General features: G+C 33.9%; 1 protein-coding gene across 3 annotated transcripts; it reads right to left on the minus strand.

Moving 5' to 3' along the window:
* Positions 1-143: 143 nt before the first annotated feature.
* On the minus strand, positions 144-14,817 carry LOC141711601 (trafficking protein particle complex II-specific subunit 130 homolog). 3 transcript variants are annotated; one of them, XM_074514175.1, is made up of 21 exons: positions 14,671-14,817; positions 13,395-13,624; positions 12,513-12,694; positions 11,884-12,067; positions 11,372-11,462; positions 10,396-10,556; positions 9,066-9,155; positions 8,785-8,946; positions 8,457-8,518; positions 8,214-8,304; positions 7,575-7,738; positions 7,058-7,265; positions 6,160-6,705; positions 5,845-6,057; positions 5,129-5,504; positions 4,929-5,025; positions 4,740-4,824; positions 4,154-4,343; positions 3,109-3,407; positions 759-849; positions 144-624 (listed from the first exon to the last, which is right to left on the minus strand). In XM_074514175.1, the coding sequence occupies exons 1-21, from the start codon at positions 14,732-14,734 to the stop codon at positions 449-451; spliced, it is 3,762 nt and encodes a 1,253-aa protein (XP_074370276.1). In that variant the 5' UTR covers positions 14,735-14,817; the 3' UTR covers positions 144-448. The 3 variants fall into 3 exon arrangements, with proteins under 3 accessions (XP_074370276.1, XP_074370275.1, XP_074370277.1); XM_074514174.1 differs by having other exon boundaries at positions 759-852; XM_074514176.1 differs by having other exon boundaries at positions 387-624; positions 759-896.
* Positions 14,818-16,414: the final 1,597 nt, after the last annotated feature.

Genomic DNA, 16,414 nt, shown 5'->3' on the forward strand with positions numbered 1-16,414 from the left:
TAGAATTATGATAATATGATTGGGGAAAATCCAATTAGATGAGTTCAATCCCCAAACTACTAAATGTTCATTCCTCTGGCGCATTTACGCAAGAACATGAATGCAGAGCAACGTTAACAGAATTCCGACATACTCTTTACATGTATGAAAAATAGAAATTTCATTGTATACATTGCCTCATAAAAATGATTTTACAACAAAAAAAAGACTCAGATTTGCCGGTCTACAACATAGTACAGCTATACAATTATAAAAACGCAGGGTAGCCGAAATAGTGTCATGGTCTAAAAACCACCAGATGTTCCTCATTTTCATCAGCTACAAAAACAAAATTTATAAATCCCTGTACCCTTCTTTTTTAGTTACAAAGCTTACTGATCAACAACTGGCTACATCAATTCAACACCTACACGTAAACAGTTCTACAGCCACTTACAAAGCTATGACATCAGGCAGGTATACAGAAAGAAGAGCTCAGAGGTGGAGGCAGGACACAGACCAAGTGAGGACCAGGAGGATTGCAACTTATAGTTGTCTTACCCACATCTGGCAACCCCAATTGAGGCGGACTAACATATCCAGCAACAAGTGGGACACATAAGATAGAGACTACTATCCTTGAACCTGTAGCAACGCAATATAATTATTTTTAAATGCTGAAGAAAGCATAGTGCAAACATTTATTGACTGCTTAAAAAACAAAATAATAGTGTGATTGAATATAAGATAAATGTAAACAGATTAAAGGATTTGGACACCTTCATCTTTGGATAGATCTGCATAACCTCTCTTCCTCCCAGCAATCATCCAATTCTCAGAATTCGCACTAACTTCATACAATACTTCGTTCTGCTGCACAAATAAATCAAAGACATCCACGTTCCCCAGTTACATACCTAAATTTAGTGTAACAGGATCACAATCTCCAAATAACCAGCTGAGTTTGCACAAGAAAAGTGAAGAACACATTTTTGTGTGTGTGTTGGAGGGGAGATTGGTAGAAAAAAGGATAAGAATGGCTAGAGGGAAAGAAAATTCAGACTTTTTTTCTTTAAGCCATGACCACAAACAAAACAACAAAATCTACTTAAGGGTTCTCGCGACCATGAAACCACAGAAAGAGTAATTGGCAACAGGTAAATTAGATATTCTCAATTCAGTATAACCTCAATTTGCTGGTATTTTATCACTGTCCCGACTGCCCTAACTTCATAAATAATTAATTCACCCATTTAAGAGAGAGTATATTTCCAACATAACACATAGGTCACCGACCAATTTCATACATAAACTAATTGCCAGATTCACATCTTTACTATACTACAAATCCAAACAGAAGATAATCTAGCATCAGTTAGTCGCCAGCAATTTAGGCTTAAAAATAAGATTTAAGTTGTCACACCCTTTTATTGTATAACCCTAAAAATTGAGCTACTTTCATAAATGAACTTCTAAAATCTCAGTTGACAAAGTATACTATGATTGAAGATTAGCTTAATTATTTAACAACATAATTTCCATCCCTTACACTCCCATAGTCCCATCCATCCCATTCATTTTGTCTATCAACCAAAAAACATATTTGGTTTACTGTAAATATACTTTAATTTCCGTATAGTCGTATAATCATATTATACAACATTTGTGAAATTTTACCATATTTAAAGCATAATTTACCTAAATTTTTGAAAGTGGAAATTTTTTTGGGACAAGTAAAATAGATAACGTTTATCGGACGGAGGGAGGAGGGACTATTACATTTTTATTAGACTATAAAAGTTGGGCTGCATTAAAAGTACAAGCTACAAAACCTAACGAGGTTTAAAAAGCAAGCTTTTACAAATATTATATAGTTGGGCTGAAATAGAAGACAAGCTTTCGTTTCTGGTCTCCCCCACGGTCTTCGGGAAAAAACAGCATATTTATTATAGAACTGCATTAGGTACAAGTACTATTAATCAATAGTAAATGTACTTGATTAAATAAAAAGGTTTTTGCATAGTATATTCATAGTATGAATATACATGTTTGTTCTTGTAATTAATAGGTTTCACATTTCACTTTACATTTCCCCTGGAAATGTCATCACGTTCTAATTTCCATAATTTTTTTAAAAGAATTATACTAAAGGTACCAAATTGGTACCCAAAATAGATCCCAAATGCCACGTGTCATGCATTGATTGACTACAAATCAATTAAGAATAGTGGACCCCCTGCATTCACATAAATCCCACCAATAACATCATCCCGTATTGTCAAGTTAGAAATGCCACGTCATTTGGGACCAAATTTTGGTACCTCTAGCACTACTATTTAAATAATCACTTGCTATAACTTCTAAGAGAGACGAGATTACTTTATTATTTGTGATATACTTTGTTAATGTTAGTTTATACATTAACCATGTATCTACTTGGTGTAAATTTTAATTTTAGTAATATATAACGATCAAACTATGATAATTTGACTAAATATTTAAATACACAAAATTATCTGTTTTCTATGTATTATTTGTCTATTTATAATATAAGAAGCTTAAAGTAGTATGAGAACTGAACTACATTAACATATTAATGAATTATTAATATATAAAGAAATCAATAACCTGATTAAATTATTAACTTTTATGGTTTCAAAAATTACTTCATAGGAGTTAAACTCTGCCAACTATTATTAATTAGCTAATCAGTAAAACTGTCCCTTCTATATAGTCACATATGCTAGTCCATGTAAGTCTATCCTGCATTCCGCCACATATTTCACCCCCTCATCAAATTAGTAAGAAGCTACAATGCACCTATTAAAGCAGAGGTGTTATTCTCCATCATCAAACTACCTATGATAAAGTTCCAAATAGAAGGAAAATGACCTATATAACCTAACAAAAATAAGAAGTGAGTCGATTGATATTTATTAGTAACGTAACCTAGTTGGCAAGGATAAACATTAACCCTCCAAATTTCTGCAGCAGAATGAAATTTCTGTTAATCCCTACCATTTTTTTCTTAAATAATAGAATTATTTCTGTGAGAAACAGACGAATACTAATATTCGTCTTCACCATTAACAAGGTCTAATTAACAAAATAAGAGAGGATTTAACTTACTTTGTTTTCAGATACAGCACTATCGTCAAAATATTTTAATCTTTCAACTCTCCATTTCATGGTAACGAGCTGTCCAACTCTGAGACCACTTGAAGGAAGAGGAAGAAAACCAACTGCAAGGCAGGGGTCCAGTACAGGCCTCTGTAAACCGATAGCACACCTAAATGTCAAGTGTTCAGTAGCATTTTGAGTTCCACTAGGCTGCAAAGCCACAGGGCTATGTGCTCCAACATTTCTGTTACCCAAAATTTCGTATTTTATATTCAATATACTATCATCCCGAAGCTTCTTGGGTTCATCTGAGAAAGAAAAATAACACGAGTGAGCTGTTTAAAATGTTGCATTCTAGTTGAACGAGTACCAAGGCTCTGCTTGTCTGGTGTAAAATATATTACAAGAAACTATCTTCCCAAATTTTTATGTTTGTTTAGGAAAATTAGTCAAAGGAAAACATTTTGCAAGTCAAATAAAATAAACCAGAGAAAGTAGCGTAGATATTTACATCTCAGGAAGTTAAGAAAATATCTTACAAACTTGTTTCTTTTACCTGATAATTTACACCAAAAAAATGGAGCCTGAGACTGCTCCCAAGTTTTAAATATAAAAGAAATCAGATACTGGAAGTGAAGTGGAAAAAAAATGGCTCTCGTGTGTGTTCCCATTAGGGACGAAAGAAAAGTTACTAGTAAGATTAATCCCACTTTTACTCAAAAAGTAGGATGCAGGATAGTAAGAATATGAAAACTTTATAATTATTTTAATATAGAATTCCAGATATAATTTTATTTTTCTTACTGAATTTTGTCATCTTCCATCCATATCCCTTCTAATCACTCTCCTTGACATGTAAAAAATCAGCAGCACACTAGTGAAAGTTGTTTTTATTTATTTCCTTCACTTCCCTTCTTTTTCATTTGCTTTAAAAAAAAGTTAGATTCAATGTTTAAAACTTATAAAGTCCGGTGTAAATGTTAAAAGTACATGGTTATGATTTATGAACGAGTCACCCTGAGAATGAATCAAAATGAGAAGCGACCAAAATTACCTTCCGTATTCATACTCTCAAGGCATATACTGAACAAAATTCCAGCTTTAGATGTTGGGGAAATGACTAGTGGGAAAAAAGCTGAAGCTGGTCGCCCATCACCTTGTCCAGTGTGAACAAATCCATCTTGGAGGTCCATCCAAGCATCATAGATTGTAAATGTAGCTTTTACTTGTGAATGTAGTATCACCTTGTGAAAAGCATACAGGAGTGATAGTTTCAGAAGAAATTTTAAAAAAAAGTTTGAGGCAAGCAGTTCACAAACAAAAACATGAACTTTATGTGAAGTGCTACGTCCAAAGAACCACAAGTTCGATAGTATCATTACATAAGTATATCTCGAAGAAAAAGTCGCATATAGACTCTTGGGAGAGCATAATCTACGATGGTTACTTGCTTCATAGTGGATAGAGCAATACAACATGATTCCTATTTAATATAAACATGCGAGAATATGGTCTTAATTGGCTAATGGCTACACAGTCGAGACTATGCATGACAGAAGATAGGTCCAAGAAGTATAGGTATGCATGTTGTCGCTACTACTTTAGAATCACGACAATGTATGCCTACAAAATATAAGTACCTGCAAAAGCATTGTGCCATCATTACATTTGTCGGTGACCCTCGTGCTTACATGAAATGGGTCCGTAAAATGAACTGCTATGGTACTGAAAATTAGAGAGAAGGGTGTAAATTAAACTAAATTGCAGGATACAAACCTATTAGCATATATGCACAGAATCAGAATGAATGAGAGTGGAATAAGAAGTGCCTCTCAAATGTCTGGTTGTGTGATACTCCGAAATTAAGTTTTAAAGCTATAGTCCTCAATCCATCCACTAGACTCTGTCTCGGCGGATTATCCACCCCTGACGGATAAGTTGCATATACAGTAATTAGAGAAATACAAAGTTGAAATTTGTCCTGGACAAGTATTTTAGACAATGAACAAAAGTTCATTACAACACTCACCTTCAGATGTCCCTCTAACAAGCTCATCACTAATGGCTTTCACAGGAATCCATATAACAGAAGTTATATTGCTTGCCCATTCTGGCAATTCTAGTATACTGTCCTGAAGAGTTAGCTGCTCAGAATGTACATCAGCAGCAGAATCTTCACTCCTGGTACTCTTTAGGTAATCAACACCTGCATTATCGTACCTTTCCATTTCAATGACGCGTGTCTCCTCTATTACTAGACCGGGACCGGGGTCAATGTGCAAGAAAGCGCCCTTAAGGGAATAATTGATCGGCTTTACAATAATTCCCATCCACTGAGATTCATTTAATAGCAAAGCAGAAGAAACAGCTGCAGCCAGGTCAACCAAAGGCCTTGGTTGGAGCACCTAATAATTAAGAAATAAAAGCTACTTACAAACTACTCTTTAACTTCTATGTTAGAAATTAGAGTGCAAGACTGAGGAGGAATTTATCAATTTTCATAAAAGAAAATTAGATCGCAATGCACCAATTTTTATGGAATAAGATCAAGATTTGCCAATTTTTATGACATAAAATAAGATCACGATTTTACTGAATCTTTCATTCTTTTTCTGATTCTCAGCATAACTTGTTACTTATCCACAATGCAGATCATCATATAGAACTAATATTACCCTATCAAAGCATAGTAGGGTAAAAACAGTATTTTAATTCTTCTGTAGAAAGAAAAGAAAGCAACAGTACCTTCAAGATAGGTCTTGTTGGCTTCTCATAACTCATAAGATCGTCACTGTCTCCAGGTCCGCCTCTGGAGAAATTATGAGATCTAAATATCAGGTGGCCAATGCGACCTGTAAGAACGCCCAAAACATAAGAACCGGGTTTTTGTGGAGGTAAGGAAAGGGCGATGGCATTCTTGCCAGGCTTTAAAACTGTTTCACCAGAACTCTTTATCGCCTAAAAATCAGCAAAGAGAAATGTCATTATAAATTTTATAAGAAACTAATAAATTATAAATTGGCACAGAACCGATTAGTTTGGGAAAACAAGAAGCAACACCTTGACACCTTCATCAGCAGAATTGGTAGCCGTGAGAGTTAGGCTAAGTGCTTCAAGAGTTATATCATCTGGAAACCCACTCCATACAGTAACACACAATGTTCCAGGATCTCCATCACATATTTCCATTGGTGGCCCGGGATTGCTGGAAAATGTCACTAAGGATGACACATCTAGGGGTACAGGGTTCTTCATTTCACTGTGTGCAAGATGAATAACTTCTGATTGAAAAGCTTGGCGTTCTTTAACCAAGAATAAGCCTTTGTCTAGTGACAGCAATCTAACACAAGATGATAGGTAGCCAGCTTGATCATTGAGTATTCTCTGACAGTCAGCTAAATTGGGAAGAACTTCTGCTAACAGATCTTGCCATCCTTCCCCAGAATAAAGAGCACAAACTTTCTCATACGACTTAGCGGCTAGATCATAATTACCATTCTTGTACCAAACAGCTGCAATCTCTCCATCAAGTACAACCCCATGCCGTTTCCACCATGACTGATGATAATTATCAGCAGCACCTTTAGATAGCTGTAGATACTTTCTCTGACATAGACATATTTAAACAGTCAGAGAAAGTTTGCAGTACCCAAACATATTCTCTATCGACACAAAATAACATTATGCAGTTTCACAAAAAAATCTATAGGTATCAATTTATGAAAATGCTAAAGCATAAGAGATTGTATTTGAAATTTGTTGCAACATATGATTCAGTGAAAGCAAATATATTTGTGCATTCAATAACTTTAGAGGTAATGCATTATTATAATTCTCAACCACACACTGGGTTGAAGTTATACTTTTTTACAAGTCCTTTCCTTAATAGATATGCTGATAAAAATATTACAATTGTTTAGAGAAACTTCAATGCAAAACTTTCCGTTAAGCTGCTTACCTCAAACTCCTCTACAGATGACATACATTTCCATAAACCAGGATCTGATATTGTTTTCTGCAAAGCATGCTCTGCAGCAACATAGATTTCAGAAAGTCTCATCGGTCGGTCAATTAGGCTTTCAAAGTTTCCTGGAGAAGAATTAGTTCGTGACATGGTAACTGCATTTACTTTAGGTGCTGGAGCCCGTCTTAGTTCCGAATCTGAGCTGTCAGTACATAGCAATATAATTAGAACTAAAAGATCATTGACTACAAAATTAGATCTTTTAGAAAAGAAAAAGATATTATTAATAATACTGAAGCAGGATCCTTTCTTGAGCATAGATTTGGGGGTACAAGGGGTTGCAATTTGCTACAGCGTTCCTTCCAATACAATGTTAACTTAAATAAAAAAGGCAACAATATAACTTGTGCAATATAAGTGCATCCTGCTCCCAATTCTATATCTTGTAGACTTTGGATTGCAAGGCTCTCAAGAATAACACTATTTGTAATAATACATTTACATCCATTACCCATCCATAAAACCAGATTGGCCGTCGAACAATTCTGAAGCATTTCCAACAGAAAGGGAAGCCCTCCTACGATTGGCTTCACGCAGTAGTATTGAGGGTTCAAGAGGCAGTGATTTTCTCTGAATTCCAAAATGTTTGATCTTTGGAGTAGCATGAAGAATCATCTGCACATATATCACCCTCGATGTAATAATTTGGTAGTAGCTTCATAATTTATAGAAAAATATTACAAGATCTTTATTTATCTAGAAGACACAGAACAAGGGGGTAGGTACTCTTCAATTCATAATTGCAATTATGAATTTTTGTTCTGTATATATAGTGGTCAACTGTCTGACTTTCCATGAGTAATACACCTGTGTCCATATAACATAGAGGAAAGCTGATATGTAGGACAATCAAACATGACTCATAGTTATAGAACAGTTTATTCATTTCATAAACTTGCAAGAAATACCATCTGTTATAGATCAATTTATTAGTGTCATGGTTTGATAAGCTGGCCGCTGAGGCACTATTAAATCTGTGATTAGATGTTATTTTAATATTGGTCTTGAAGACTTTATTATGACGTTATGAATTACCATAAATTCTTCAAGAATCAAATGCTCAATGACTATAACATCATGATGAACATACCTTTTCTTTCTCAAGTACTTCAGGCGAAGCATCAGCTGGAACTGAAGGCCAGGTCGCTGGCTTTGGCCAAGGTAGCATGCTGAGTGAAGCACTTTTGGAAAGAAAGGTGGGATGTAAATATTTTATATTTTTATTATAAAGGAACAGGAGACTCTGACTGTACAAAAGAAACTTTTAAAGGAAATAGATCATTCATTGCAATATTTAGTATTTATCCTCAAACAGGATGTCAAAGGTACACACCTGTTGGCAGGACTTCTTTCGATATCAGGTCCGTAACCAATTAAATATGCAAGCCTCATAAACTGCCACAAGGATGGGTAAAGTTCAACAAGAAGGTAATTGCTAGCAAACTTTGTACTCCAGTCAAAAGGATGAAAAAGAACGCTACTGTTTCTCTCTTTATGATTAATAAACAATTAAACATAGATATTTATGATATCATCATCTGTTCACCAAATATGTCTGCTAGCAAAAATATGTCTAGGGTCGATTTTCTTTCACAGAACCTTTTTGAAGCAAAAAATCATAACTAATGATTAAATATCTTGTAAAGCGTATGAATCTGTACCTTAGTCCGGCATAGGGAATATAGATCTCCCTGAACACGGTGAAACTCTTTTTCTGTATCAGGTGCAACTAGTCCATCACTATAGCGCGACGCAGTTGCATCAATTAATCCCAAGCAAGCTGTTATCATCCATACTTCACTTGTACAAAATGGTAATATTTTCTGCAAAGAGCTCCATCAGAAGCAGAATAAGGAAGAATGTAAAAAGGAAAGATGTGGAAACAGTATTGTATTTTTATTCAAAGCAATGAGCGCGGACAGATTAAACAAAACAGAAGTACCTCATGCTGGACCAGTTCCTTTGAGAAGCTCATTATAAATGCATAACCCCTTGATGCAACCTCATAAGGACGACTTAGTTTGAATAAAAGCTGTATAAATTAAAATACACGCATTCAACACAGAAACACATTTTACAGAAAAGTGATACTTAAGACGTCAAAGCCACAGAGCGGTTAGACATTAACAAATTAATCAGATATTTTTCAGCATTTGTTGAACTCCAAAAATTAAAGGAAAGAACCTTGAAATTTCTTTAGTTACCCATTAATTTAATAGAGGCATTGCACCTCTTCCTGTTCAAAAGAAAGTATACTACCCGTTGTGGGATAATTAATATATCTTTCCATTCTTACCAGGGTCAAATTTCTCCTACAATGCAATAGCAGTAAGTTTGTATATGCATGCTGTGTTTGTCACATGGAAACCATACACAGCATTTTTGAGATACTTGCACTCAGCTCTTCGAAACAGCATACTATTCTCTCATTGGTCATACATATAGTGTGTGTAGATCTGATTGACTTCAGCCAAAGGGTTATCTTCATGCTCTCTTTTAAGGAGTGACGATGTTATTTGGCATGGAAAGAAGAAACTTGTTGAGATTAGATCCGGAGTAGCAGTTGAATATAGAGCTCCAAACTTTGTTAGAATATTTAAGTAGGTATGATGTTGTGTAATAACAAAACTGAAATTACTTTTGTTTAATATCCGGGACTGACAATTTCTAATAGTAATACTGTATTTACCTTTGTATAGATCCATCTCAACTGCCAGCACAAACCATATTCTGATCTACAGACATTTCATTAACTAGTAGTCTACCTTTACACGTTCCGCCAAGAAAAGCATTAGCTTGGTCTGTTAGGAGTAAGGACTCAAAAGTAAAATGCCCCCTCCCCTATGGTCTAAGTTTGAAATGCCTGATTATAGACCAATTTGAGCAGGGTATGAATAGTGAATATATTGGAAGCCTTGGAAATACAGTCATAATCTATTAGGATATTGTAAATATCTTTAGCCATAATTTCCCCCAAGTACGATACTATCACCCTAGCTTTGGTGGTATCTGTATTCTCTAACCTAGTCACAGCCTAAATATGCTTGGATACTACTCCTATATTTCGTAACTTTTGATGAGAAGAATTAAGTTTTCTAACATCCTAAGCTTGAAAACTTTTAATATCTTGTTTTCTTTAGCTTCAGTAAACAAAAGGTACATTCTTACAAAAATCAAGCTCATTTTTGACAGAGTGAAAAAATACTATAAAAGTGAGTTGTTATCCAATTTAAGACTGAGGCTGAACACTATAAGGGAGTTGTTTTGCACACCTTTGCTTGACAGGCAAATAAATACTGCCTGAACTCGAACGCTCTAAATGAGTCGTCTTGAACAATCTGTGTCAAAGGCTTGTTGCCTGGGCTTAAGAGGGCAGCCTGATCGTCTCCATGGTCCATTCCTCCAAAATCTCTTTGCTTCCCTGCCATATTAACTTATAAACATATGCAAAGAGTTAGAAAAGTGACCCGGAACTTCAATTTTTAGGGTGAAAAGAATACTTACAACTCACAGGTTTCACTGAATATTATGGAGATATAATACAATCGGGTTAATTATCAACTAGGTTACTTTTTACAATAGAATATATCAAGTGGATCACTCGAAAATATTTGGTCTCATTTGAAACATTAAAGTCATAAAAAATATCAAATAGTTACCTCTAATATCTTTTCGAGAAATAAACTTTATTTTTCATTGAGTTCCACACATTTTCTTGGCTGTAAGTATAATCAAACGAAAGGTTATGAATTCTAGTATTTATGATAATATATTTAGATTTTAAGAAATTTATTTATTAATTATTTGATATAAATTAAACAAAATAAAATTAAAAATAAAAATAAATAGTAAATAAATTTCTTAAAATTTGAATATATTTTCATAAATACTGGAATTCATAACCTTTCATTTGGTTATACTAACAGCCAAGAAAAATGTGTGGAACTCAATGAAAAATAAAGTTTACCTCTCGAAAACATATTAGAGATATCTATTTGATATTTTTTATGATTTTAATGATTCAAATGAGATCAAAAAATTTTGAGTGATCCACTTGATATCTTTGAGTGTAAAAAGTGACCTTGTTGATAATTAACCCCAATACAATCTTAAATAACTAATCTAAAATTCAACTTCGCGAAAGAATTAGACTGTTCTTATGTGTAACTTTTCTTTATTTCAAAATATAAGGATAAATACAAGCATGTTAACTATTAAACTGATAACCAGAGTACACATTGTTGGCACCTGTTTCCAAGTAGCAGAGTTCTAGCTCGTCATATTCTCGTAATGAGTCTTCATGCAGATGGGCCATCTCAAACATAAAAGCCAGACTTTCCTATACCCAAGAAACGAGCATAAGAGAGTTCAGACACATATTGTATGAATATATTACAAATATAAATACATGCATCTGTTGTCGCTGAGCATTTTAGGAAACTTTCATTACATGTAGAAAAAGCATAATCAATTTTTGAGATAGAAAATCCGGTCATTGTGGCAAGAAGAGTGCTATTTCTGTCCAATTAATTCAAGGTTGAAGCCATTAAACAAAACCGACCAAAAATACCCGGCGCAGAGCCTAATTTGGGTAATTCATCCCATCAGGTAGTCAATGATATATAGAGATATATATAGTAAAAAGAAGCAAAACACGTCAACCGATATACAGTAATACAATACACTACTCCGACAATGCCATATAGCCTGAAATAAATAATTTTGTTGACAGTAGAATTTTAATTTAGCAGAGAAGCTACCTTCAGAATAAAAAAATTGCAGAAGTTCCATACTGGCTTAAACCTCTGTTCACTAAGCTTGCGAATCTCCTCCTCATAAAATTGGATCCGCCTATCAAGAGTATTTTTAATGGACTCCAGGACTTTGGACTCCAGCTCTTCCCAAAAATTTGCTTCTGGCCCATGCACATCTAATTTGCAGCACCTGAATATTTTTCAAGCATCACACAAGAAAATTAGTGTCCTCAATTTTGTAATATCATAATACTACACGAAAACCCCTGCTTATGATACATCTATAGTTTAAGTGCTGATTTTTAATTATATTTTATGCCCAAGAGCAAGTTATCACAATACTTAACATCAAATAAGATAATAAATTAAAAATAATCTTCAAAACTGCTTAACCTCGGAATCAGCCACAAATTCCACTCTCATTATGAGCCTGTTAATTGTCTGACTGGCCTATATCAGGACAACTAAAGAGACAATAATATAGGATAATCTTCTAAAATATATGTCATGATATTGACATATTGTACTAATGATAGCTCAACTGAAGTAACTGTAAATGTACATGACATGTAAGCCATCTGGTATTCGCTAAACTCTTTCCGAATAAATCATAATATCACCACTTAGATATGTACCTTTCCCTTTTCTTCGAGTTAAAATCAACTTCAAGTTTTGCATACACTTTTTTTGCCATCTTGGTTGCCTGATCATTGTGAGGAGGAGCTTTGGATACAAATACAATAAACCACTCGCGTTCATCATTTTGAACTATTAATTTCAAGCGTGGTTTAAGGATGGTCTTGAACTCATCAAGATCCTATGCAAGAGGGCAGTCCATTAGATAGCTAAAGATTAAAAAAGCTTGTTAAAAAGAAAATGTATCACTAAATAAGAAGGTCATAATTATCTTACACAAAAAACAAATATACAAGTCAAAAGCTCAGATTTTGAGAACCTCAATTAAAGAAACGGATTTTGTGGACGGAGGAATGGTGCATTCCAAATATTCGCAAGACTGTTGCGGCGATGCGTAATGGATGTATAGTGCACGTGACATTCATTTCGTTTTCCTTAAATAATCCTATAATGAATCATCTATATGCAATGTTGTTTGTGCACATTACTACAAACTTTATAATAGGGGACGTTGTTGTGCATCAGTATTGTAACTTAATTGTGTTAAAAAAATGTTATTTTCTCATTAATTGTGTTAAGATTTAGTATTTACTCGTGTCTATTGTGTGTAGATACATTGTCATAACTGAAAGTTCGAATCTCTGAAAAATATAAGGAATCTATAATATGGCTTTCAGGTTAGAAATGTAATGGACCAAAAATATAATCCATATTGAAATTTGGACCGGAGCAGGATCACGGACAAAATTTCTTCGACTTATTTTCAGGTGGTCACGAGTTGCATATAAATTATTCTAAGAACTAACAAATTGTTTCTAGCATTTGGATAGCAAAAAAGCTACTTTAAAATTATCTACAAGTTTTAAAGAATTCAGATTTACCTCACATGTAACGAGAACCACAGTTGCGTATGGTTCTCTGAACCAAAATAATGATAATTCATGAGGAAATCGACTACGTAGTCTTGCTTCCGTTGTCAAGATATATTCAACTGGCAGGGTTTCGAGAAAAACAGGATTGCGCGTCTTATTATTCAAAACAGCTCCTTTTAATGGCAACCTTTCTTCAAAGTCCTTCTTGACAAGAGGCCACAAATCGCTCACATCTTCAACTGAAAAGGATTCGAAAAATGAATGTGTAATATTAAACAACGAAAATTATAAACTAGTTTGCAATATTAACCATGGTCTCAAATGTGACAAAAAAATGATAGCGAAAAAGAAAAAAAAAACTTCGAAAAAAATATAATATAGATCTAACCAAGTAAAAAATTCTTTTAATAATGACGGGTTAAAAAGTACATAATTTGTATTGTGCTTCATCTTTTTTTATTTTAACAGCGAGTATGAAGGCTATTGATAGACAGTTTTCACCGATTGACATACATTGAATTTCCGAATATGTACAAAATCAACCGAGTCAAAGTTTGTATCCTTAGTAGAATACATGCAGGAGGAGTAGACGAAGCATTTAAATTGAACACGTCTTACAAAACTATTAACTTCTTGCCATCACTTCATTAAAACAGGACAAGTTATTTTAAGCACTTTACACTGCAAAAACCTTTTCAAAAACTAACCATATATGTACACACACACACACATACATATGTAACTATTTCATCGCAATGCTAACAAAAGTTCTTTCCCAATACTCCCAAAAAATGAACAAGCATATACAAATTCTATTGCCAAATACCTAATACATTCTAATTACGTAAAAAGTATACCAAACACAACAGACAATGTTTAATCAATACGTAAAATCAAACAAATCAGCTCAACCAATCAATGCCAACTCCAAATTTCACCTAACAGAATTCGACAGATCTGTATACAAATAATCCATAATCACCAAGTAAAACCGCAACCAAACATACAGAGCGAGTGATCGCATAGTTTAACTGAATTACATTACGCAACTTAATTCCGAAACGAACAACAACAAACTCGTATCAGCAATTTCAGTTCAACTATAAACTAAGCAATTTCGCAATCACTGATACTACAATCAACACTAGCTGTAGTGAAAAATGGATATGAATTAATTAAAAAGTGTAATTAATTAAGTGATGCAAAGTAAATAACAGTTAAATAAAATTAGTTGAGGAAAGTGAAGTGAGAAATTAGGGTTTGAATGAGTGAATTAGAAATTTACCGGCAACGATGATGCGATCGCACGAGCTTTTAATGGATTGAAATTGGGCCAAGAAATTGGCCATTAATTCAAATCGCAGCAATCACTAAAGATTCCAATTTCAATTTCTAAATTTTGTGGGTGTTATATATGTTTAAAGATCTACACAACCCTAAAGAGGGAAGGCGAGGGTAGGTTTCATATTAATTAATATGGTTATTTTTTGCATGTAATCAGCAATAGACAAAAACAAATTCATTATTTTAAATGAAATCATCTCTATAACCTCATACTAATTATACATCATAATCTTAGAAAACATTATTTTATAATGTTATCACATACAATCAGATTTGAATCAGAATTTTTACCTCTTACAATAGCTTTCTGGTCACCGGAAGTCTCAACTCACCCTTGCCCTGTTATCCACAACGCTCTCCAAGCTCCTTTGGATATTCTTTGGCTGGATGCAGGAGTCCTCACACGGTCTCTTCCATATCGCTATTCGTCAAGATATTATTTTTCTGAACCAATTCTGATTGTATACAATACTTTATAAAATAATCTGTTTCTATTATTATGATATATTCCTAGCAGAGTTTATAGAGATTGAAGAAGTTTTAGCCAGACATATTGAGAGAGAGAGAATTGAACTTCAGAAATTTTCAGATATCTTTTCCATTTCCTCTATGGACTTATTTATAGTAGTCTTTTTATATGGTTACAGATTACCGGGATAACCGGTTTCTTTTACATAATTACTAATAATTCAGGAATCTTTTCTTTTCTTTGTCTGCCATTTCTTCTTTTGTCATCTCTTCATATTTTCTTCATCTTTATCTTTTGTGTCTGCCATGATATCTTGCAGGATTTGTCGTCTTTTTCCAGGGAATCTGCTTTTCTTTTCTTCTTTCTTTATCTTTGTCTGCCATGATATTTTTGGAATCTCCTGGTAATATAACTTTTTGGTTTTCACCATTCAATTTGCAATATTCTGGTGTATTACACCATTTTTGTATTATGCAAAGGGATCAGAATTCATCCCTTTGTCATCATTTCTCAGACTGATAATAGGTCTTTTTCGAGGACCTGTTATCCTTTGATAATATTCAGTAGTATGTTTTGCATGATTATATTTCAGGTTTTCTATTTTATCAAGCATCATTTCTAATGCATTAGTACCTGAATTTTGTATAATATTATCATAATATAAAGTTATTATACTTTCGGTGAAACCTCCACCATGGCTTTCAGAAATGATTATAGCTTTCCGAGCTCGTAGTATATCTTGTATTTTGGACCTGAGGGTAGCTAGTCCAATAGCTCGTTTTTCACATAACCATTCCTGGAATTTGTTGATATCACAAGGATTTGGTAATTTCAAGCTTTTGGTTTCTCCCACAATATCTGTCATATTCCTTCCCAGTTTAAATAGTTGACATATTATTATGGGTTTTCCAACTAGATCGGTTGATGCATCAAAAACTTGTATTCCGTATGAGCCTGCTCCCATTTCCCGTATCATAGCTTCCACGGATTTGACAATTATACTTGGTAGCTTTGATATACAATACATGGTTTCATTTGTTAAGATCTTGTCAACAAAACCATGTATAAACAGGTTATATACTATGTCAGGTTTTGCATTTTCACAACAAATGTATCTGGGATATTTTGTAGATTTTGTCAGTCTGCAAATATCAGGGTTAGATTTATAATCATAATATTTCATCATTTGCTCGTATGTTTTCACTGTCTCAGGTGA

The sequence above is a fragment of the Apium graveolens genome, chromosome 3 (genome assembly GCF_009905375.1).
Source record: "Apium graveolens cultivar Ventura chromosome 3, ASM990537v1, whole genome shotgun sequence".
In the NCBI taxonomy this organism is placed as follows: Eukaryota; Viridiplantae; Streptophyta; class Magnoliopsida; order Apiales; family Apiaceae; genus Apium; species Apium graveolens.